This window comes from Sceloporus occidentalis, unplaced genomic scaffold (genome assembly GCF_023333645.1).
Source record: "Sceloporus occidentalis isolate IW3139 unplaced genomic scaffold, rSceOcc1.0.p SCAF_1, whole genome shotgun sequence".
Lineage (NCBI taxonomy): Eukaryota > Metazoa > Chordata > Lepidosauria > Squamata > Phrynosomatidae > Sceloporus > Sceloporus occidentalis.
The window spans coordinates 180,784,939-180,808,950 of record NW_028316981.1 but is presented as its reverse complement, the minus strand read 5'-3'; the positions used below and the strand labels follow the sequence as shown (position 1 = coordinate 180,808,950).

The following is a 24,012-nucleotide window of genomic DNA, read 5'->3' as shown; positions in this document are numbered from 1 at the left end:
ACAGACAGGCCAAAATAAAGCTGCTTCAGGTCACTTTGGAGGTATGCTGTTTAAATGACACGCGTATCTTAAGATGCCAGAAGCCGCGCCAAAGCCATGCTTTGAGACAGCTTCTGGCCTCTTAAGATACGCGTGTCATTTAAACAGTATACCTCCAAAGTGACCCAAAGCAGCTCTATTTTAGCCTGTCTGTTCGGGCCCATCTGTCTTTAAAAGTAACTACAGATGCAAGCCCACCCCAGTAACTAATTACTATAGCTACCTTATAGTTGTCATTTTAAAAAGCAACACTTTATGATCTTGTTTCTGAAAATTACTAACTCAGAACTGGTTAAAAAACCCCCACAACACTGTAAATCTAAGAGCCACAGTTTTATAACTGTAACGAAATATGTGAAAGTAACAGTTACACCACATACAGAATGCTATTATCCTTCATTAAGTTACAATTTTCCTATTTCTTGGAAGGATATGGTTGCAATAGCAATTTGGACACAGTATGGAAAAACACAAAACAAAACTCTTACTTTCCAAGAGGGGGCAGCCAGAACACACCAAAATATACTCAAAGGGCATCTCTCCACCACCACCATCTTAAGCCTGGTTTATATGTTACCAATTAAGTACAACTATTAATTATGCAATCTTAAATCAGAAAAGACCACACACCTTGATTCTGCTTATGCAAAGGCTTGTGGTTCCCTGTGGCTTCTGGCTGCGTAATTCAGAGCTTGAAAGAAATTTGTTACAAGTAACTACTGTAGTTAATTACAATTATTGTCTCCCCAACTAATAGCAAGGTTCAGGTCTTCAAAGGTACTTTTAACGGTTTATAATAATGATATAGCATAAAGGTATAATATAAAGGTACACTGATAAGTAAAGTAACATTTGGTGAGTAAACATAAAAGGAAATTATTGTTTATTCTGTAGTGTATTTGGTAAATGGATAAAGTATGCAATACGTGAGGAGATAGAGATACAAAGATTCCTCAATCAATTAAAAGAAAACGAAATACGGAAAGAAACTTTGGAGATGAAGTAATATATAGGAAGTAATATATGTTTCTATGATTTTTTTAGAGAATGTATTGTCCAGTAGTTTTAGTAGTCAAATTGTGTTACATTTTAGTTTTAGTAGTCAAATTGGGTTATGACTTGCCTTGTGTAATGTATATGATGTGTTGGTTGTGACTGTAATTGTTGGCATAAAAGGTGAATTAAAAACAATATTTTTAAAAACCCCAAAAATATATTATCCCCACGAGGAAGGTATAATTTAGTTACACCCCCCAAAATGACCTTGTAAAACTACAAATTCATTCTATAGACTGGAGCTACAGCACTGAAAGAGGTGTCAAACTGCATTATTTTTACAATGTAGAGGCACCCCTCATCTTACAAATGTAATGTACAATGAAGTGGGATAAGATCACCCTTTCTGGGGTCTAACTATAGTGGTTTTATAGTTACATGTGGTGCTTGGCCTCATTACTTAGGCCAGCTGCTTTTACCACTCTGATATAGGGCTTTTTAAAGACGTAACTGTAGTGGTGGTGGATGGCTCCTATTTCATTGGGGGGAAGAATCTGCTTTGGGTGTATATAAGCTATCCAAGGTGCTGAACCTATTTGGGGAAAGAGGTTTCAGCATTTCAAACAACTTCTTTTACATTTGGACTAAAGCCTAGTGTGGATTCATCATTCCTACTGCCATCCCTACTGCTGCTGGGTAAGTAAAAGGTAACTGTGGCGCAGTACAGACCGCCCAAAAAGGGTGGCCTGCCGGTGCCTGTTTTTCCGCCAAAGGGAATCTTCAGCCGCCAAACAGTGTGGCTTCCTACCAGCGGGGAAAAAGCCCGCAAAAGCAGGTTCTTTTTACGCTGTGGTGGTGGCATAACAAGTGCGCCATTGACACGTAACGATGGCAGCGCCCATGTATACAGGGCACCGCCATGGTTACACCCTTGTCACGTGCGAGGGCTGCGGGGCATGTGGGCACTCCACCCCCCCCCCAGCAACCCTTGCATGTGACAAGGGCGCCTGAAAGGCCAGTATGTACCGGGCCCATGTTAATAATAATAATAATAATAATAATAATAATAATAATAATAAAAATTTTATTTATATACCGCCCTTCCTCAGATCAGGGCGGTTTACATCATTTTAAAACATCATACAACATTAAAAACATTACAATGAAAACAAAAAAGCCCCGAGTTAGCCGGTCCTCTTGCCAGTGCGGCGGAAGGAGGTCCGTAGGACAACTTAATCGGGGAATGCGTTGCCAAAAAGGAAGGTCTTCAAATCCTTTTTGAATTGGGCCAGGGAGGTGGCCGAGCGGAGCTCTATGGGCAGCGTGTTCCAAAGGGCCGGGGCGGCGATGGAAAAAGTCTTCCTAGTCGTGGAGACAAGCCTGGCCCCAGGAACCCTAAGTAGTTGCTGCCCAGATGTTCTGAGGGTGCGGGACGAAATATATGGGGGAGGCGGTCCTTCAGGTATCCTGGGCCCAAGCCATTCTGTTACTTTTGAATAACTTTTGAATAACAAAGAAGCAAAGAATTAATTTTAACAATTATAACAACAGCTAGGGTGGTTTAGTGGTCTTGGACTAGGATACTGGGGAGGCCCGTTTCAAACTTCCACCCAGCCATGAAAATCTACTGGGTGACTATGGGAGCAAGCCGCACTCTCTCAGCCTCAGGGGAAAGCAAAAGCAAACCTCCTCTGAACAAATCTTGCCAAGAAAACTCCTTGATAGGTTTGCCTTAGGATTGCTGTAAGTTGAAAATGACTTGAAGGCACACAACAAAAACAAACAACAAAACTAAATCAGCCACCAAATGCTGTTAGGGCCTTGGCACTGTAGCTAGTTACTTTTTGCAAGTGCTGTAGGTCCATATATATTTATCTGCATATGGCTGCTTCAGCTATTAGAGACTTCTGATGGTGTACATGCAGTTAACCCATAAGCTGGGGAGAAGTGTTTCCTAAAAGCTGTTTGCTATAGGGGACTGGCAATGCCCCGCCCATTCGTTTAAATAATAATCTTTATTAAGTTTTAAAATAAGTTAAAAGACAAAATAAAGTGTCATTGGGGTGGAACAGACAGGCAAAATAAAGTGGTTTCCAACCACTTTGGAGGCAGAGCATTTAGATGATGCTTGCCTCAAAAATGGGCAGAAACCAGACCCAAGCTGGAGCTAAAAACTAGAGCAAACAGAACCCAGGATAGTCCAAGTCAAGTTGGAAGATGTACATCTTTGTGCCTGCATATAAATGCCCCCTTGTGAATGCACAGCTGCAGCAAAGCAAAAAAATGACAGTGCAACAACTCCTATGGGTGTGTAATTACAACATACACAAGCTAGACAGTCCAACAGGGGGGCATGGGGTGAAGAGGGATGAAGGCGTTTAGAGTTTAAATTCCATGTAGGGGAGTTCCATGATTGTGCTTTGCCAATGTATCACTAGCATACTGCTGCACCAATGCCCTACCAGTGAAGCATCACACGTGTCTGTGTGACTGATCATAGGGGCAGCTATGCAATAGGATGGCATCTGGGCAGATGTGGGAGATACTTGGGGGTATTGGCGTATGTGTTTGTGCAATGGTGCACATGTATGGTGGGGAGGCAACAAAAAAAAATTACCTGGTGGTCTAGCTTGACCCGCACTGTGCAGTGGGCCATACACATTCTGCCCATCTTGGGAGTGGGCCATGTGGGCAGAGGGGCTTTGACCCACTTTGTGAAAAAGCGAGACTGAGCCACATTTTTCTGCCCATCTGCTTGGACCATCCATTGACAATTCTTATTTCCGGAGTTTAAATTTCATATGACTAGGCTAAAACTTATCCTGTGGGCCTGTAATCCTCTGCTTCTTACATTGTAGAAGTTTTTTTAATGGCTAGGTGCCTTGTTTCTAATAAAAACAAGTTGGGAAAGTGTTCTTGAACATTGTGGTCACAATCCAGTACGTAAGCCAGTAGTCTTGAGCACATTTAATTCTGTGTTCTATGGTGGTCTATGCACTCTTGCCTGGAACTAAGCACCACTGCACATAGTGGGAGTAAACATGAACTGGATTGTGCCATTAGTCCCTTGCAAATGGGAACACGGCGCTTTTCTCTAGCATCCGTTACCAGCTTTGCCAATCTCATGCGTTCAGCTTCCTGCCAGAAGACAGGAAATTGAGTCAGGCACTTGTCAAATGCAAACATTTCCACCCTGTTTGATTAGATTTTAATTTCTGTGCCTCTCAAACTTGTGGAAAACACTGATAAACTAGAGGTAACTATGTTAACTTAACTGATAGGAACTTGGTACATAGACTTGGTGATATAAGCCTGGTTAATTTTCTAATGATTTCAAGAATATGGAAAAAGACATTCCGTTTCTGAAATCGGTTGTGCATGTTCATGAATCTTATCTCTATAATCTTCATCAAGTCCCTATTTCTTTAGCCACAAAATCAAATTAAGCAGAATCACAGACACATACACACAAACACAAAAAACTAGGCCGACTTGGCATTTCTGTAGCAGAACATCCCCTCCCAATCCTGCACAGTCAACCTGTGGGACCCAAAAATATGCAATGAATTTCACAGAGAAACAGGGATCTGAACCTGGGTCTTTGTCCCTGGTGGCAATTTGACACTAGGCTGCCTCTCACCTCAGACCTCTTTTCATAATTTGCATCTCAACCTTTCCCCCCTTTTTCCTCTTGGTGTGTTGTATATAGGAGCTAATGTGGTGTAGTGGTTTGAATGTTGCACTATGACACTGGAAGATAGGGTTAGAATCCCAGCTCAGCCATGTAAACCCATCTAATTTACATGTAATGTAAATTGTACTGTTTTTTTAATGCTGTGAGGCTGCTCTGAGACAAGTCCTGGGAAAAGAATGGGATACAAGTAATAATGATGATGATGATGATGATGATGATAATAAACCCACTGGGGTGACCTTGGGAAAGTCAAACTTTTTCATCCTTAGAGGATGGAAGTGACAAACCTCCTCTGAAGAAACTTGCCAACCCCATAGGGTCACCATAAGTCAGAAAGGACTTGAAGGCACACAACAACAACAACAACTACAACAACAACAACAACTGTTCCAAACATTGCTGCAAAAGTGTGGCTTTATGCATCTCCCTTCACTGACACTTCCCTTTGAATTTCCAAGTAATTGTGGAGGAAGAAGAAAGACTGCAGCCTACTGCAGGATGCTTAAGAGCCAAAGCTATTGCCTTTTATGTCCTGCTTTGGGCTTTTCGTAGGTATTTGTGTGGCCAGTGTGAGATAAATCATGCTGGTCCAGACAGAACAGAGTTGAAAGATCTTTGGTCCTCCAATTGTTTTAAACAACTTCCAAGAATCTTTACCATGTGTCTTCTGGGAGAGGAATAACCAAATTCCCCTCTGCCCCTGAGTTAAGCCCTTGGTCCCAACTAGAAGGGGTCTTGATGTGTTCTTAGAAATCAAGAAGTGAAGGTTTTCCTGACCACCAGCTACTGTCTGTAATAATGAAAATTGATGAAGCACAATTGCTCCTGCCTTTCAGGCTAATGGCTGCTGTTTCCTTATCCTGCATTCCCAGCCCAAGTCTTCTTTAAAGTATTTGTCTCTTCTTTCTATAAAGTCTATATTAAGTTTTAGCTTTAATATAGAGGCATGAATCGTGCATCTTTCCTCATGTTGTGGGATTGCAGCTCCCAGCATTCTTCGCTACTAGAGCTGATGGAATGTGCAGTCATGGTTCCCACTCCTGCTCTAACAAGAGGATGGGTGGAAGTCCAAGACTACCTGGGACCTTTTCACATGGAGGAATGTATCACCATCCTGAAAGAAGAAGAAGGGGAGGGCAATCTGAAAATGCAAGAAATTACACAGTAGCTTATCAAACACACAGACTAACACAGCATCTATCCGAAAAAGAAAGCAGTGCGAATGCGAATGAACTCATCACATGAACACGTACCCATCGGCTTCTTGATTTCAAATTCACGTTTGCACATTTGCAGGGAGGACAGGATCCCATGGCCGAACTGGAGATGCATTTCATACTAACACAAATTTGAATTTACTGTGAATTTGCAGTGAAAAGGATTTATAAATTCAATATTTTTCCAAATTCAGCTATTCTTGGGATGTCTCACGATTGCATCTGGATTGTGTTCCATTTGTGTGCGACATCATTTGAAAATCTTTTGCGAAATTACGTGAAATATCTTGGATGGCCCCAGATTAATCTTTGGTTAACCTTCCAATTTTCACCGTGCGATAAATTCCCTGGAAGTCATACAAACTTCCCTGAAGGAAGAATTTTCTTTTTCTCCTTCACTTATGAGAAATGGCTCCGCTTGCCCACATTGAATCACTTCCTGGTGGCTTTTGCCTCAGTTAGCAATCTATCCTGATATTCACAAACTGTTCTTCTGTTTCTGGCTATACTGTGACAGCTTTTCTGCAATAAAAACTGTGCAGTCCTATGTGTGCTGATTTAGAAGTAAGTCTGATTAAGTTGAATGGTGCCTACTCTTCAATAAGGGTGCACAGGAGACTGACCTCTTTGAAGCATAGGGATTCTGTAAAAATAAGAACATGAAAGGCAGCCATGGCGAGCTCAAACTATTTGCTCTATTTGCTCCAGTGGTTTGTTCACCAGCCAGATGCCTTTGGGAAACCAACAAGTCGGACATAAGTGCAAGAGCACCCTCCTGCTTGTCTTCCCCAACATATATCCTGGAGGTAATATATCCTATCCATGACCAGTGGCAATTGATAAAGAAGCAAGTGAACAATGAATTGCAGCCTGACATCTAGATCCTGTAATTGTCAGATGCTTGAAAAGTGCTTGAAAAGTGGGATTTTACACACAATAAAACAGGCAATACCCTCACAAGCATGGAAGTGGTTTAATGAGGGAAAAAGCTACAGTCATTCTCCCTGTGATGCCAATATTAATAGGCCAGAACCTCTGTCCACAAAAAGGTGGCAGACTGGTATTAGACAAAAGGACTCTTTATACAGCATGCCAAGTTTTCCCCTCTGGCAGAACTCCTGCATCACAATTGTACTCAATGGAAGGTTTCATTCAACTGACACCCCAGAAACAACTATCAGTTGTTCAATTTTTATTGTTATTGTGTGCATTCAAGTTGTTTCTGACTTATGGACACTCTAAGGTGGTCAACCTATCATGGGTTTTTCTTGGCAAGTTTCTTCAGAGGGGTCATTGCCATCCCCTGAGGCTGAGAGAGTGTGACTTGCCCAGGGTCACCCAGTAGGTTTCCATGGCTGAGCCAGGATAATCAAATGCACAGGTGCTCTGTCAGAGAAAAAAAGTTGGCCATAAATGCAGTCGGCCCTCTGTATCCATGGATTCTTTATCCACAAATTCAACCATTCACGGCTTGAAAATATATTTTTTAAAATATATAAATTCCAAAAACCAAACCTAGATTTTGCTGTTTGATATTAGGGGCATCACTTTACTTTGCCATTGTGTATCATGGGAATTTGGGTATCCATGGGGAATCCTGGAACCAAATCCCAGTGGATACATACCAAGGGCCCACAGGACATGTTAAAATACACTTTATAGTTCTGAGGCTTGATCACTGAAAACAAGTTCTTGGGTTCAGTCTTGGCAGAACCTCGATTTCATGTGTTTATCATCCCCTCTAAGCCTCTAGGGCAGTGGTTCCCAGCCTTTTCTATGCCCCACACCTCTAAGACATGTTTGATTTACGTTTGCACCCCCTACAAAAGTAATATTAGACAATAAAGAAGTCTAATTTTTGAACCACAAACTGAACCACATACAAGACTGAAGGTGAACAAACTGAACAAATTGGGGGCAAAAAAAGCTTTTAATTCAGTGCATAAATTGCAGATCTAAATTCAACAATTAGATTCTAATTTATTCAGAGCAAAATGTTAATTGTGAACATAAAATTCAGTGACTTCTTTCCTCCTGCTTCTCATTCACGATTTTGTCAAAATGTGGGACTTTCTTGCTGACTGCGACCTGCAGGTCTGCCTGTGGTGGATTCAGGCGATTCCAAGATTTTGTCTTGACTGACAAAAAAGAACTGAATCTAGATGCAAAGAAGTGTCTTTGTTGCACAATCTAAGCTATGTCGATGACACCATAATGCTAGCAGAAAACATCATAGGCTTGGAACAATTAATATGGAAAGTTGAAGAAGAAAGTGCAAAGGCAGGCTTACTGCTGAACATAAAGACAACAAAAATAATGACCATGGAGGACCTACATAAATTCAATCTATAAAATGAGGAAATGAAATAGTTGAAGTATTCCTATACCTTGGATCAAATATTGATCATAATGGAGACTGAAGCCAAGAAACCAGAAGACTAGAAATGGGAAGGGCAGCTATGAAAGAACTAGAAAAGACCCTAAAGAGTAAAGATATACAACTGAGCACTAAAGTTAGAATCATCTGAACCATTGTAAAGTCGGCTCTTAGTGTCATACCTAAAACCATGGGACCTCACATCCTGTGGTTTTTAATGGCCACTTGCATGTGCACAGCTCTGCTGCTGCAAACACATGCATGTGCTGCCATTAGGACCAATGGGGATTACCATCTGTGGATGCTCAAATCTGCAGATGGGAAGTCCGTGGTTGGGGCGGGTGGGCTGTATTCCCTATCACCATGTATGGATGTGAGAGCTGGACAGCGAAGAAAGCAGATAGGAAGAAAATCAATTCATCTGGGATGTGATGCTGGAGAAGACTGCTGAGGATACCATGGACAGCCAAAGACAAATAAATGGGTCCTGGAACAGATCAAGCCTGAACTCTCCCTGGAAGCCAAGGTGACTGTTGTACTTTGGCTACATCATGAGAAGGCATGACTCACTGGAAAAGACAATCATAGGATCTTAACGTTGGAAGATACTCCAAAGGCCATTCAGTACAACCCCATTCTGCCATGCAGGGACACAATATAAAAGCACCCCCAAGAGATGGCCATCTAACCTCTGTTTAAAAACCTCCAAAGAAGGAGACTCCACCAGACTCTGAGGGAGTGTGTTCCACTGTTCATAGAATCATAGAATCAGAGTTGGAAGAGACCACAAGGTCCAACCTCCTGCCATGCAGGAAATCCCAATCAATGCATCCCCATTGACAGATGGTCATCCAGCCTCTGTTTAAAGACCGCTAAGGAAGGAGACTCCACTCCACTCCGAGGAAGTTTGTTCCACTGTCGAACAGCTCTTACTCTCCAAAGTTTCTCCTAATGTTGAGGTGGAATCTCTTTTCCTGTAGTTTGACTGTAATGCTAGTAAAAGTAGAGGGAAGTAGAAAGAGAGGAAGACCACATGCTAGATGGATCGACTCAATCATGGAGGCCACAGGCCTTACTTTGTAGGTCCTAAGCAGAATAGTGGAGGGCAGGGTTTTTTGGAGATGTCTAATCCACAGGGTAATCATGAGCCTGGGATGACTTGAGGGCAGTTAACAACAACAGCAGTGACAACAACAAACCTCCTGGGGGTGTGGGCTCAGTTGGAGACCTCTGCTCTATGGGTTGTACAGCCACTCCATGGTTGCTCCACAGGCAATTGGTAGTGCTTTCCCACAGCCATGCCTTGACACCTGTGCTGCCTCAGGAGTAAGCCCCAGCATGTTTCAAAGGGCTCTTCCCCTTCAGCTTTCCTTGGAGGCTGCAGCCTGTTTTCGCACAGCCATGTGCCCTTCCAGGGGGTTCTTTTATTATTCAGGAAAATGGTGTCATCTTCATATCTTGAATGGCTGATATTCCTCCCTCCTCTTTTCACTCCTCCCTCTTCTGCATTCGAGGCTGCTTTCCTTATAATATGTTCTGCATATAAGTTACACAGGTACGGTGATAAGATGCAGCCTTGTCTGACCCTTTTGCCAATTGGGAACCAACCTGTTTCTCCCTGTTCTCTTCTGACAGCAGTAGCATTCCTAGGGTTAGTGTCATCCGGTGCGGTATCTCATGGTGTCACCCCCCCCCACGTTGTTGTTGTTGTTGTTGTTGTTATTATTATTATTATTATTATTATTATAGTTTATTTCTAAAGCACTGTAAATGTACACAGCGCTGTACATACCTCAACTTTAGGGGGGACGTCCTGTTTGACAGGGAAACACGTTTCTCTGGAATGTGGTGGCGTCTCCTTCTTTGGAGGTCTTTATACAGAGGCTGGATGGCCACCTGTCAGGGGTACTTTTTATTAGAATTTATTATTATTATTATTATTATTATTAAACAATTTAAAATTTAAAATAGTACATAATAAATAATAAATAACAAAACTTTTATTTCTGCCCCGCTTTTCTGTAATAAAACAATCAAAGCGGCTAACAATTAAAATTTAGACACACAAAATTTCAACAGCATTACGACACCCCCCCTTAAAAAAAGAATTAAACATACTGTAGTTAAGAGTTTTAAAATATCTAATTAAAATAAACAGAGCATGGAAATGTGACAAATATAAAATAAATAAAATGCATCCATATCATCATACAGTAGATCAATTCCATACCTCAAAACGCAATATCACTATCATCCTACCGCCCCAACAAAACCGTCCTCGGATGAAGAAGAGCACATCTTATTTTTATATCTGAATGAAGGGGCACTACAGACCATCCCCTTCCTCCTTACCCCTTCCAAAGTCTTCCTGCCCTTTCTCTGTCTTTTATACCTTCCGGTTTGCTTGATTTTCATTCCTCTCCCTTCCCCTTGGCCTTGCCCAATTCCTCACCCAATGCTACAACACTACATTCACATACTCTCTTCAACTTCTTTCTCTTGGGGGTGCATGGCAGAATGGGGCTGGATTGGATGGCCCCTTGGGGTCTCTTCCAGCTCTATGGAGTTTATCACACTATCGAGATTAGCAATTAGTGTGATAAACTTTCCAAATGTGCAAGTTCTGTTTACATTCGAATGTAACTCAACTCTCGTTTAACTCGTAGGCTCTCACTCGTGTGCTAAAGCTCCATGATGCTCGGCTTCTGGGTTGCAAGGGTGGCCCCAAAGAGAAAGCAAGGAGTCTTGGAGCAGACCAAGCCTCCCTGGAAGAAGCCAAGATGGCCAAAGGGAGGCTGTCGTACTTCGGCCACATCATGAGAAGGGAGGACCCATAGGAAAAGGTGATCATGCTGGGAAAGGGGAAGGAGGGAGAGAGGAAGGCTGCATGGCAGATGGGATGGAGGAGCCAGGTCTGGGTTTGGAGGTTGGGCAGGGGCTCTTGGAGGGAGAGTGGCCATGGGCTTGGAGCACGGAAGGAGAAGCCAGGCCTCTCCTCCTCCTCCTCCTCCCTTCCTTCCTTGGGAGGCTTTACTGGGAGGGCCAGGGCCAAGCCTTCCTCCAAGGCGTGGATTGCCTGCCTGCCAGCCCCACCTCAGCCTTTGCCTTGCCTTGCCAGAGAGGCCAGCCACCATGGACCCCTCCAGCGACTCCTCCAAGGGCTGCATGGGCCAGTTCTGCACCTTCCTCCGCACCCACAAGGGACTCCTTCTGGGCGCCGAAATCGTAAGCAGCCATCCCTCCCCTCCCTCCGTCCGCACCGCAACAAGAACCCGCTCTCATCCCGCTTTAACTCCCACGCTTCCTTGCTAGGGCATCCTGCATGCTCTTGCAGCACTTGGAGACTCTCACTGAAAGAAAGAAAGAAAGGAGCAGCAGGAGCTTTCATGTATCCACACTGGAGGAATAACCCGGTTTGGCACCGCTTTAACTCGTTGTCTGGCTCTTTGCTATGAGTTTGTTGTGGCCCCAGAGCGGGAACTGTAGTCCCCACCATTCCATAGCCTTGTGCTACAACAGTTAAAGCGATGTTAAACTGGAGCATTTCTGCAGTGCGGATGTAGCCTCTGTCAGATCCCCAAATAGGATTCTATTTGATGGAGAGTTCCTGCATGGCAGAATGGAGTTGGACTGGATGGCTCTTGGGGTCTCTTCCAACTCCATAATTCTAAGTATAGAGCCAGGGCAGTTAAAAGTGGTGTCAGACTGGATTATTTCTGCTGTGTGGATGCAGCCTCAGAGAAACGGAGGGAAAAGTTCGATCCCTTTCCAAAGTCCCTCAGGGGCTCCTTCAAGGCTCCCTCCTTTTTTCTTGAAGGGGCTCCTCCTTTGGGAATGACTCTGGAAGAGAAGATGGCTCTCAAAACTCAACTTCCCTCTGGTTGTGTTTGTGTTTGTGTATTTGTGTTGTGTATAATCTGGCACTCTTCTGTCTCTTTGCCCCCAATGGAAAGGGATGTCAAATGGAGTTCCTTTCTGCCTCATGGCATCCGCTAAAGCTCAGCGTCAGAGACATAGCGGTTGGAGGCTCTGGGTTCGAATTCCGGCTTGGCCATGGAAACCCACCTTGGGCGAGTCACTCCCTCTCAGCCTCAGGGGAACCCCCTCTGAAAAAGCCTGCCAAGAAAACCCCAGGCATGGTCCACCGCCTTTGGGCCGCCATAAGTCAGGGATGACTCAAAAGCACCCAACAGCTACAATGGTATCAGTTATTGAAGCCCACCTTGGGTGGGAGTCACACTCTCTCAGCCCCAGAGAAGCCTATGATAGGTTCACCAAGAATCAGAACTGACTTGAAGGCACACAGCAAGACAAACACCATCACAGGTCCAAAACATACTGCAGAAATAACCCAGTTTCAGACCGCTTTAACTGCCCTGGCACAGTGTTAGGGAATTGCAGGAACTGTAGTTTTGTGAGACACTGAGCCTTCTCTGTCAGAGAGCTCTGGTGCCAAAACAGACTACAAACCCCAGGATTGTATAGCACTGAGCCAGGGCAGTTAAAGCGGTTTCAACCTGGATTATTTCTGCAGTGTGTTTTTGACCCTCATAAAACTGCAAATCCCAAATTTACATAGGATGGAGGTCTATCACTTAAAGTGGTGTCAAGCTGCATGATTTCTATAGTGCGGATGCACCCTATGCCTCTCAAAAGTGTGGCGAGATCCCTTTGCAGACAGATTCCCCAGACCAACACGGCACTGTCTTTAGAAAAAGCAAGACTCCATAGACCCTGCGGTGCCAGGGGTGTGCATGGGGCCATCCTTGGAAAGAGGGCAGAGAGGAATGCTAAGGATCTGGGCAGAGAGCCAGGATCCCTCCTGGTTTTTTCCCTTTTTTTAATGCCAGTTTTAGGAAAACGAACCGGGTGCATGCAGTTTATGTGCAATTTCCTCTGACTGCTGTTGTTTTTCCTAGAGTCCTTTGGGTTTTGGAGAGCTGCCTCCTGCCTTGCCAATGCCGTCTTTGCTCAGGGCCATGTTTTTTGGGTGCGGCTGAGCCCTCTCCCCCCCCCCACACCCGCCTGTTGCACCATGTGCGCACACAGCTCTCAGGATGACTCACTCTGCCTGGCTTGGTACACACATACAGACAAGGCTGGGTCAGTGTGTGTCTCTGTGTGTCTGTGTGTGTGTGTGTGTCTGGAAGAGAATGTCCCTCGGTTGGATCCAACCACAGTGGCTACCAGACAGTTGACTAAAAAGAGACCCAGGATGGAGACATACCTTCTGTCAATTCAGTTCTACAGTGGTCCTTTGGTATCTGCTGCAGGGGTGGTGGTGGTGTAGTTCCATAGGATGGAGCTATAGCACTTAAAGTAACTGTTGCAGGCAATTGTTAACACATTGTAAACGGCCTACAGAGAGCTGAGTTCACTATGAAGTGGTATAGAAATGGAAAGTGCTGTTGCTATTGCTATTTGGTTCCAGGACCGCCCTAGATACCAAAAATCGGTGGATGTTCAAGTCCTGTTAAACACAGTGGATAGCAAAATTGTGTCCCTTATATAAAATGGCAAAATCATGGCTTGCTTTTTGGCATTTAAATATTTCTTTTGAATTTTCAAGCTGTCGATGCTTGAATCCATGGATAAAGAATCTGTGGCTATAGAGAGCCAACTATTTGTTTAGCGATCCTGTCACTTTGCATGCTTAGAATTGCTAGCTTTTATTCTCTGGCAATGCTCTTCTGTGTGTCGTGTGTGCCTAAGACAAACCAAAACTTTATTCAGTGACGCTTGCTTCATTACATTGACTCCCCACACTAGAAGAAGCTCCACCTGTTGAATTCCAGTTTTTTACGCAGCTGTTAAAAAGCACAAGAGTCTCAGGAGAAGGGAATATGGCATTCCTCCAGCTCTGTCACATCTCCCTTGAACTAGAGCTTGAGGTTCCTGCTCTGTGAGACCATTACTTGAAGTAGAGAGTGCATCTACACTACAGAATTAATTCAGGTTAAAACTGTTTTAACTGCTATGGCTCTGTCCTATGCAATCCTGGAATTTGTAGTGGCACCAGAGGTTTCTGACAGAGAAGGCGAAATATCTCACAAAAATGCACACCCCAGAATTACATAGCATTGAGCCATAGCAGTTAAAGCAGTGTCAAACTGTATTCATTCTGCAGTATAGAGGCAGTTTTACTGGCCTGGGTGAGACTTGCTTTGGAATATTTCCACTTGGGATTGTACTCTTAATGTGAGACAGCATGAAGCTACAGAACCAGTTTTCAGTACCAGTGTTCCACGGAAGTGCTAAGAGAGTTTTCAAGCATATACAGAGAAGTGGCATCCATCCCGAAATCCATCTGGGATGAAGGAGGAAGGAGTTGCACACCAATGGTGGTTGCTTCTTACAAGTACAGTTGGCCCTCCACATTTGTGGCTTTGACTTGTATGGATTTGATTATTTGCGGTTTTTGATTAATATGTTCTCTCTGGGAATCTCTAGGTCCTCCAGTGCAACTCTGCCAGACATGGAGAGCTTAGACATTCCTGGAGAAAATACTTCTCTAAACATTTGTAAGTCCTCCAGCATGATTCTATCTATGATCAAGTTCTGACAGATGTTGACCATAGAGTTGCAATGAAGGACCTGGAGATTCCTAGAGAGGTGTTCTCCGAGGTAAAAAGAATAGTGGTTTTTTTAATTTGCAGTTTGTACACATTCATGGGGGTCCTTCAACCCTAGCCTCAGCGTATGTGGAGGGACCACTGTAGTAGCTCTGCTGAGCAGTGCTTCTGGCTTTAGCATTTATTCCCAAATGCTGTTAACTATTAGTAGAGAGCTGTTCCTCAGTATGCAAAAGGATCTTGCAGCACCTTTGAAACTAACTGAAAGAAACTGATAGCATGAGCTTTTGTAGAATTGAGCCTACTTGAGCCTTCAAATGCATCTAAGGAGTTAGGGTACAACTATACTGTATAAATAATCTAGTTTGACACCCCTTTAAGTAGTATAGCTCCATCCTATAGAATTCTGGGATTTGTAGTTTTACAAGGTCTTTAGTCTTCTCTGTGAATGAGTGCTGGTGCCTCACACAGTTACAAATCTAAGGATTCTGTAGGATGGAGCCATGGCAGTTAAGGTGGTGTCAAACTGCATTTTTTGTACAGTTTAGAGGAACCCTCTGGCTCATGTCTACAAAAGCTCATGCTATCAACCCCTATCTTTCAGTTAGTCTTAAATGTGCTGCATGATCCCTTTGCATAATGTTTGTTGTTATTATTTTTACTGCCAGGGATGAGAAGAAGTCCCTGGTGGATTTTCTGCCTCAGGTGGTGAAAGGACTTGGGTGGTTTTAGATACTTGACTCAATGATGGTGGCAATGTTTTGGAAGGTGGAAAGCACCAGGAAAAGGGGGAGACCACATTACGGCTGCATTGAGTCCATTAAAGAGGCTATGGCCTTGAGTTTCAAGGACCTGTGCAGTGCTGTTGATGACAGGGTGTCTTGAAGGTCTCTCATTCATAGGGTGACTATAACTCAAAGCCAACTTGATGGTGATTAACAACAACAAACTTTGACTTTGATTAGGTGAGGTGCCCTGTTTGCCTCCACCTCGTGCCCTAAAATCTCTTGGGCTGCCCTGCAAACAGCATCACAGTTAAATGCAGTGTTTTTGTCGATAGGAGGAATTATCACTGAATACTGGTTTGCGGGGGACCAATAGCAGTAATGGTTAGGAGCAATTGGTTGCTTCCATAGCAGTGGTTTGGGGTGGATTATCTGTTCCAGATCAGAGTCCTAGTTTTACTTTAAAGGAGCTGTCCGGGGTGCTAAACCATATCCCCCAAATAGGTTCAAATGGATCCAACATCGGATTACAAACTGGAGAGTTTTCATTGCCCCAGTGATTTGCCACTGGAGGATTTGAAAGAAACAGCTTTCAAATCCTGATTGTGGATCTCCCAAAAATATATGGATGTCCACTGTGGGAAGCGCCCCACAGATGTCTTCGGTCAAATCAAACATTGATTTCCATCCTCCATGTCTTGTGCTTTATTAACCTGCTGGCAGAATGATTGCTCTCTTGAAAGTTCAGAACAGTTCAAACTAAAGCGGAGATTTCTGCCTCTGATGCTCTTCTATCCCCCACCACTTCTCAGCTGCAAGAATGCTAAGCAGGCACATCAGGGGTACACTGCAACACAGCCCTCACCCTTTCTTTGTTACGATTACTGACCTGATTATCCTTGCTTTTTGCTTCACCGAGGGAGCCTGGTCTTTGCATTGTATTCAGTTTTAATAGGATTTCATGGTACTTGTTTGTTATCCACCCAAAGCCCTTGTAATGGGACAGTCTACACACTGAAATGAAGGAATTAAGCTGTCTGTCTATTGAGGATAGAATCATACACACCCCAAACTCTCCAGTTACCACTCATGGAAACTGACCTGAAAGCAAATGGGTTTTTTAGGTGGAGGGTATCACATTATTTAACTAGAAGGATTCTTGTGAAGCTAGATTTGCCTACTTACATGTAACAGTGAATGAGTTTGCATAAGTTAAAACTCAAGATAGTCTTTGCTTGAAGGCTTAGTATCTAATAGACACAGAATAAAACAGAGTTGGTAAGGACCTTGGTAAAAGCCAGGGTGATGTAGTGGTTTGGATGTTGGACTCTGGGAGACCAGGGTTCAAATCCCTGCTGAGCCATAGAAACCCACTGGGTGACCTTGGGCAAGTCACGTTTTCTCAGCCTCAGATGAAGGCAAAGGCAACCCTTCCTCTGAACAAATCTTGCCAAGAAAACCCTATGATAGGCTGAGCTTAGTGTCGCCATTAATTGGAAGTGACTTGAAGGCACACATCAACAAAGGACTTTGGAGGTCATATAGGCCTATATGGTGTTGCTAGTCCCAATTTGAGTAATCCCATTGATTCAATAGAATTTATGTGAGTACTGATTTGCACTTGATTTGGTAGGGCCACTCTACATTGGGATAACTGATATTGTTCAGGCGTTTAGCTCTCTCCTCAATCCAGGATTGACAGTACCTGTCAGATGGGATGATACATAAGGCGCAGTGAGCAAAGAGGAAAACAAGCACCTTCAGGTGCCAAGAAATGATGGACACCAGCTGGAATTTATGTGTATATTTTATTAGTTGCATTTATACCACACCTTTCCCCTCACAATCCTTCAAGAGAGATTACTGAAAGAAGAGTGACTACACCCAGTGAGTTCCATGGCTCAAAGGGACTTCAACCAGGATCTCCCAAATCCCAGTGTACCATTTCTAACCACTATACTTCACCAAAGAGACATCACTGGGGGAGGAAAAGCCCAAATGTCACTTGGTCCCAATAGGGAGTGAGCTTTTTCTCTCTTCATCTTGCCAAGATGTGAGATGTTGTACATATTATGATATGGCAGATATGTCTGTGGTTTGCATGCAAACATTCATAAATGTTGTCTGTAGGTTGCATCTAGAGTGCAGGAAAATAGTAAGAAGTCATTTCAGTATGAGATTATACAAAGATAATTTCCATGACTGGCATCTGCAATCTTATCTATGGGTTTATACATGTAAATATTTTACTCAAAGATTTGTTTGTTGTGTGCATGTTTTCTTCCTAGTCCATAAATGACATAACATGAATGTGTAAAGGCTGTATATACGTGCAGAGTACATATAGTGTGCAAACTTTGAAAATACCCCAGGGATTTATTGGAGAACAGCATATGAACTCATTATATAATAAATATAATTGTGCCTGTAATGAGGAGTGTGTATTTATACATATGTTAGCAGCTTTCAAAAATACGGAGGATTTATGGTAATGTGATTGAGTTTTAAAGGTGTATTTCCCTTGTTTTCCATGGGTAAAGCTTTATATAAACAAAAACAGCAGCAGTCACACACAAATAGGAGGAACTGGTGGCTTAGCTGGACCTCAAAGTTTACTGAAACACATACATTCACAAACTTGTGAACAAAACAAAAGACAGTTAAGACTGAACCAGCCTGGGGTAGTGGTTTGGGCACTGGACTATGATTTTGGAGACCAGGGTTCAATTCCCCACTCTGCCATGGAAGCCCACTAGTGACCTTGGGCAAGTCACATTCAGTCCCAGAAAACTCCAGATAGGGTCGCCATAAGTCAGAAATGATTTGAGGTCACACAACAGCAACAACATATTTACTATAGTAGCCACAGAATGGGATGGCTTTTAGAAATTGGAAGGAGGGGCTGTTGTTATTGTTGGCTGGTTTCAAGCAGACTTCAACTCATGGCAAACCTGGGAAATCTTTAACTATTTCAATTTTCTCATTATCTAGGTTGAATTTATGTAAATCCTCCATGGTCATTATTTTTGTTTTCTTTATTAAGCTCAAAATGTGGGGAAGGGAATGGAATGAACTATTCTGGAAAAGGGATGTGGCTTGCTGACACATTCCACCCTACAAAATCTTGGCGCAAGCGGTCCCACTAGTTTAGATGCCAGATAATATGTGAAGGTGATATATATGGATTTCATGTGTTCCAGTCCTATCTTTAGAGTAGCAGCAGGAATCATGCGGCCTCCCAGATACTGTTGGACTATAGCTCCCATCAGCTTTAATCAGCACAGTCAGTGCTGAGGAGCTCTGAGTTCAACAGCTCCAGGGAGTTGGATAATTCCAACCCCTGGTTCAGAGAGATTTAGGTGTGGAGTAGAATCCCCCCCCCCCATTGACTTTGTAAAAAAGGGGTGAGGCAACATTTCTTTATTTCCTTGATGGGTGCCACTCTTTCTCTGCCATCTGTACCAGACCAGTTGGCTTTAGTCATCTTACACCCTCTCCGTCTCTCTCTTGCCAAGTCTCTGCCACCTTAATTAATAATTAACAGAACCCTCTTCCAGTTTTTCAGCTCTTGAAAATTAGAGTAAAATCCCAGGAGTCTGCATCCTAATCCGGTGATTTTATCTTCCCTGGGTGGGGCAGTGTGCCTACTGTGCAGCCTTTTTAGGCTCTTTATTCTTAGGATTTGGGGCAGTTCTTACATTTATATTTTGCTGTTCCTTCCAGCAGCCCAAGGCGACATATATAGCCCTCCCCACCCACCTCCCCACCTCCCATGTTATTCTTGCAAGAACTACAAGTACTGATAGTGATGGTGGAGAGATTCTGGGATTTCTTGTAACTTCTCTAATCTCTGCTTGTGGGGTAGGTCAGGCTGGGAGATCATGACTGGCTGGTCCCAATTTCATAGCTGGGAATGGATTTGAATGATTGTGTCCATAGTCATAGTTTATTGTGCTGGCTTTCTGTTGTAGAAGTTAACTAGGCAGTCATGGGTGCTGTCCGTTTTATCATTGGGGCAATGAATCTATGTGCTGTTTAAACCCAGATTTTAAAGGAGGCATCCAAGGACTTCATCTGTTTTAGGGGATAAGGTGCAACACCATGAACTGTTGTTGTGCACTTTCAAGTAGTTTCTGACTTATGGCAACCCCAAGGTGACCCTATCATAGGGCTTTCTTGGCACTATTTATTCAGAGGAGGTTTGCCATTGCCTTCCCCTGAGGCTGAGAGAGTGTGATTTGTCCAAGGTCATACAGTGGGTTTGATGGCTGGGTGGGGAACTAAACCCTGGTCTCCAGACTCATAGTCCACACTCGAAACCACTTCACAGAGCAGAAACCTTCTTTAAAATTCAGACTATATTCCTCACTCTGCCAACATGGGGTTAAACCATACACAATTTCAAATCTTAGATCAGTTTCTCATTTATTCCTAAAGTAAAACATTATTTTCCTCCCCATTTCCCATGGTAACTCCTGCCTCCTTCTCCCACTCCAGACCTCAAGAGACTGATCTTGGATCTTCTTGGCACAACCTCAGCTCCCTTCCCATCTGCTCTTTGACCACAAAGGAATGTGGCCAACAACTCTAGCAATTTACACACTACTCATAATTTATGGTGGTATCAAATGGTATTATTTTTGCAGTGCAGGTGTAGCCAGTATGACACCAAATAACAAAGTGAAACTATACTATTTTTGCCCATCACAGGCAAGCTGAAAGATTCAGCTTCTGACATTAACCGCCACTGCAAATCAGTGATAGTTGCTCCAATGCAACTAGAACAGTTGTGATGTTAAAGGAGAGTGCTTATTATTTTTATTTAAGGCTACAGGGTTGGGTATCCTATCGGTTTGGGAGTGGCAAATGGTTTTTATAGCACTGTGAATCTCAGGTTCCAACAAGTCTCAGGAAGAAGAAGGGAGCAAGGTGACTTTTTTTCCCCTTGTTCTTTGGTTGTACACACCCTGTGACTCCAAGGGTGTGCTGTATTGTTTGTCAAAACCCAAAAGAAGATCGCAGACTTTATTAAATTAATTAGTCTTGCTCTGGAAACCGTTTAGTCATTAATCTTTACGGAAAAAGCTAAACAGCAGCTCTCTAAGTTTCAAAGTGGCCCTTTAAGACATTTCTTATGTTCAAATATGTCTGAGAATTTTCTGTTATTCTAAAGTGACTAATCTGGAATACTTAATGCTGGTCAATTCATACTTGTAATTGCTACTGAAGGCCAGCCCTACCATTAGATAGAGTTACACTCTCAGGTAACTGGTTTCAGTAATAATCAGTAATAATAATAATCAGATTATTACTTTACTTAGGTTGTAGTTTTGTGTTTACTGCTGGGAGAGGGAAAGAGAAGCCCTTGTGGGATTTTCTGCTTCATGGGCCACAGCAATTTAACTGGCTTTAGGTCCTGTGGACCTTGTATTTTGTGAACTGGATCATTATTTGCTGTTCTGCCTCAGGCAGTGAAATATCTTGGTCCGTACTTTTGCTACCCCAGAACAGAATGCTATTTTACCCATTTAAAACTCTGCTTAAAGCAGGAATGGGAATGTGTGGCTCTCCAGATCTTGTTGGGCCGCAACTCTCAGCATTTCTCACCATTTGTTATAGTGACTAGGGCTACTGGGGGTTGCAGTGAAGAAAAGGTGGTGAAGGTGAATCGCCATAGCTTCGTGTGCTTTATCCACCATTTTGCAAAGGGGTGTCATCTCTGTTTTGTGGGAGTTGTGTACATTCAATGACAGTTGTGAATTGTAGTGTGAAGAAATGTGTTATTTGGTAATGTGGCAGGAGTGACTCATGCTACAATCCCCCTTCTCTGACCACAGAGAAAGAACATTCTCTGCTGGTCCTGAATGACTGGTCTTCAGAAGTGGTCTGCTATGTCCCTTAAGACTCAGGATCCCTGTGCATATCTGAATACACCAGGAGTGCAGTAGCTACAGAGGTGGAGGGAATGAGGGAATTGCTTCTCCAAATAAGTATTCTGCCTTCCCTGAGATATATATATATATATATATATATATATATATATATATATTCAGGACCCAAATTTCTAACATTGCAGAGAGTTGTCATTGCTGTTGTGTGCCTTCAGGTCATTTCTGATTTATGGTGACCCTAAGGCAGGGTTTCTTCAAAGGGGGGTTTGCCATTGCCATCCTCTGAGGCTGAGAGTGTGTCACTTGCCCACGGTCACTCAATGGGTTTACATGGCCGAGCTGGGATTTGAACCCTGGTCTCCAGAGTCATAGTCAGCTCAGACCACAGAGAGTAAGACACTGAAAATCATTCACAGCTAGACCTCTTCTATTTGCAGTGTGCACATCCCTTTGGTAACTTTGGCTGCTCCTTTTCTTTGGATGCCTCCACTGTATTTCTAAATGCTCGCGTGAAGTTTTAAATTACAGTAATGAAGTGCTAGAAAAGTGAGGGCAGAAGGAAAATTTCATTTAGAGGGAGCGGAGTTCTTATTTGGTGGAGCCGTATTCTAGTTTTGCCCAAAAGTCACCAGATCCTGTCTGATCTTGGAAGCTAAGTATGATCAGCCCTGATTAGTGCTTGGATGGAAGGCCACCAATGAATACCAGGAGCTGCAGGCTATATTTCAAAGGAAAGAACTGGAAAAATCTCCTCTGAGTATTCCTTGCCTAAGAAAACCCTACAAAATTTATTGTTACTTGAATGCACATATACACATAAGCACACGTAGCTACGCCCCTGGTCACACCTTCTTCTGTTCTCTTGCATGTTCCTGTCTGCATAGCCTCCCAAAGACTGTCTTGAGTCATAGCTGAGGGCAGGAAAATTCAAAACAGGAACAGCATTGTAAAAGCCTACTCAGAACAGCAGCAACAACAAGAAAGAGTCTTGCAGCACAGTAAAGATAAAAAGGACTATTTTTTGTTACAACAGGCCAATGAGTCTAGGAATAAAAATAACAAAACACTGAGCTGGCTTTCAGGCTTCACAGATTATGCTCCTTTGGCTTTGATCTTAAAGAAAAAGTTGGGGGAAGGGGTGGGGGGGAGATGCTTGTGACAGCTTCGTATCAGTTAAAGGAAATGCAAGAGTTGGTGTCTGTAGAACTTTGCAATCTTAAGGTCGTAATTCAAGAGGCTGTTTATGAGTGAACTAATTTAGCTTTGTGCCCAGTGCAAAAGATTTTCAGTTGCATCAAAGCATGCGGGGCGGGCAGGAGGCAGGAGATAAAGCAGCTCTCTCTTTGAAAATATCCATGCTGGAGATTAACCCTAAGGAAAACTCACAAGTCCACTGTAAAACAAACAGCAAAAATAAATATGTAAAGAGATCTTGTAGCACCTTTGAGACTAACTGAAAGAAAGAACTTGGCAGCATGAGCTTTCATAGACTTCAATCAGCTTCCTCAGATGCATAGGAAGTAAACATAAGTAAGTCTACAAAAGCTCATGCTGCCAACTTTTTTCTTTCAGTTTGAGGCAGTACAGATGGGCAGATAGAAGCCACTCCTTCCTGCCCCGGGTTGGTGCCGCAGCAGCCGCACGCTGTGGCACCAACCCACTCCCTAAAAGAAGCGCTTGCATGCCATGATGATGCCACTTCTGGCCAGTGCCATTTGGGCACTGCACACCACAGACATCATCATGGCACACACTATGTGGACACCATGATGGCAGTGGGAGGGTGGAACTAGGGCTTGGAGCATGTGAATGCTCCACCCTAGTTCAGCCCTAGTACATGATCAGGCGGGCACAAAGTGTCGGTCTGTACTGCCTCTGAAACAAATTTTGCCAAGAAACCCCCCTGACAGAGTTGCCATGAGCTGGAAGCAACTTGAAGGCGCACAACACAGAGACCTTGTTCCAATGCAGAAAGGCAATCAAACTCTGTTAGTGAATTGCAAAGATGCACATCCAGGCAAGAGTGCTCCGATGCATACTGAACACTTTTAATGGGCTTAGGGAACTCTGGTTGTGTTCTGGCAATTCCTAACCAGTGCCCTGATGCACATCGAGGAGTGCCCTGATGCTCATTAGTGATGTTCATCACTGCTCATTGCACATTGGGCTGTGGCATGTCAGTCACAGTCAACACCCACAGTTTGTAATGTCATAGCAACACCTCGGTGGATGTGGGAGTTGCAAAACTACTCAATCCATTCAAGTGCACATGTACAGCCACTTGTGAAGATGTTAAGTCCCAAGCAGGATGCCAGCCAAGGTTGTTATGGAATTGTTGGACACCACATTGGATAATATAATCTAGTACTTAGAGAACATCTATTTTCCATCCTGTTTAGACATTTAAACACACTTTCCTGAAACTAACACTCTCCAGCTGTGATGAACTACAACTCCCTTCCTCTCTAGCCACCATGGCAATTGTCATATTGGGTAAGTGA

General features: G+C 43.4%; 1 protein-coding gene across 1 annotated transcript in view; it reads left to right on the top strand.

The window, feature by feature from the left end:
* Positions 1 to 11,392: 11,392 nt before the first annotated feature.
* Positions 11,393 to 24,012, top strand: part of PLP2 (proteolipid protein 2) — a 29,886-nt gene continuing 17,266 nt past the window's right edge. The window contains exon 1 of the mRNA XM_089484955.1: positions 11,393 to 11,548. Coding sequence (XP_089341081.1) covers positions 11,456 to 11,548 — 93 coding nt within the window. The 5' untranslated portion in view covers positions 11,393 to 11,455. The remainder of the gene's footprint in view (positions 11,549 to 24,012) is intronic.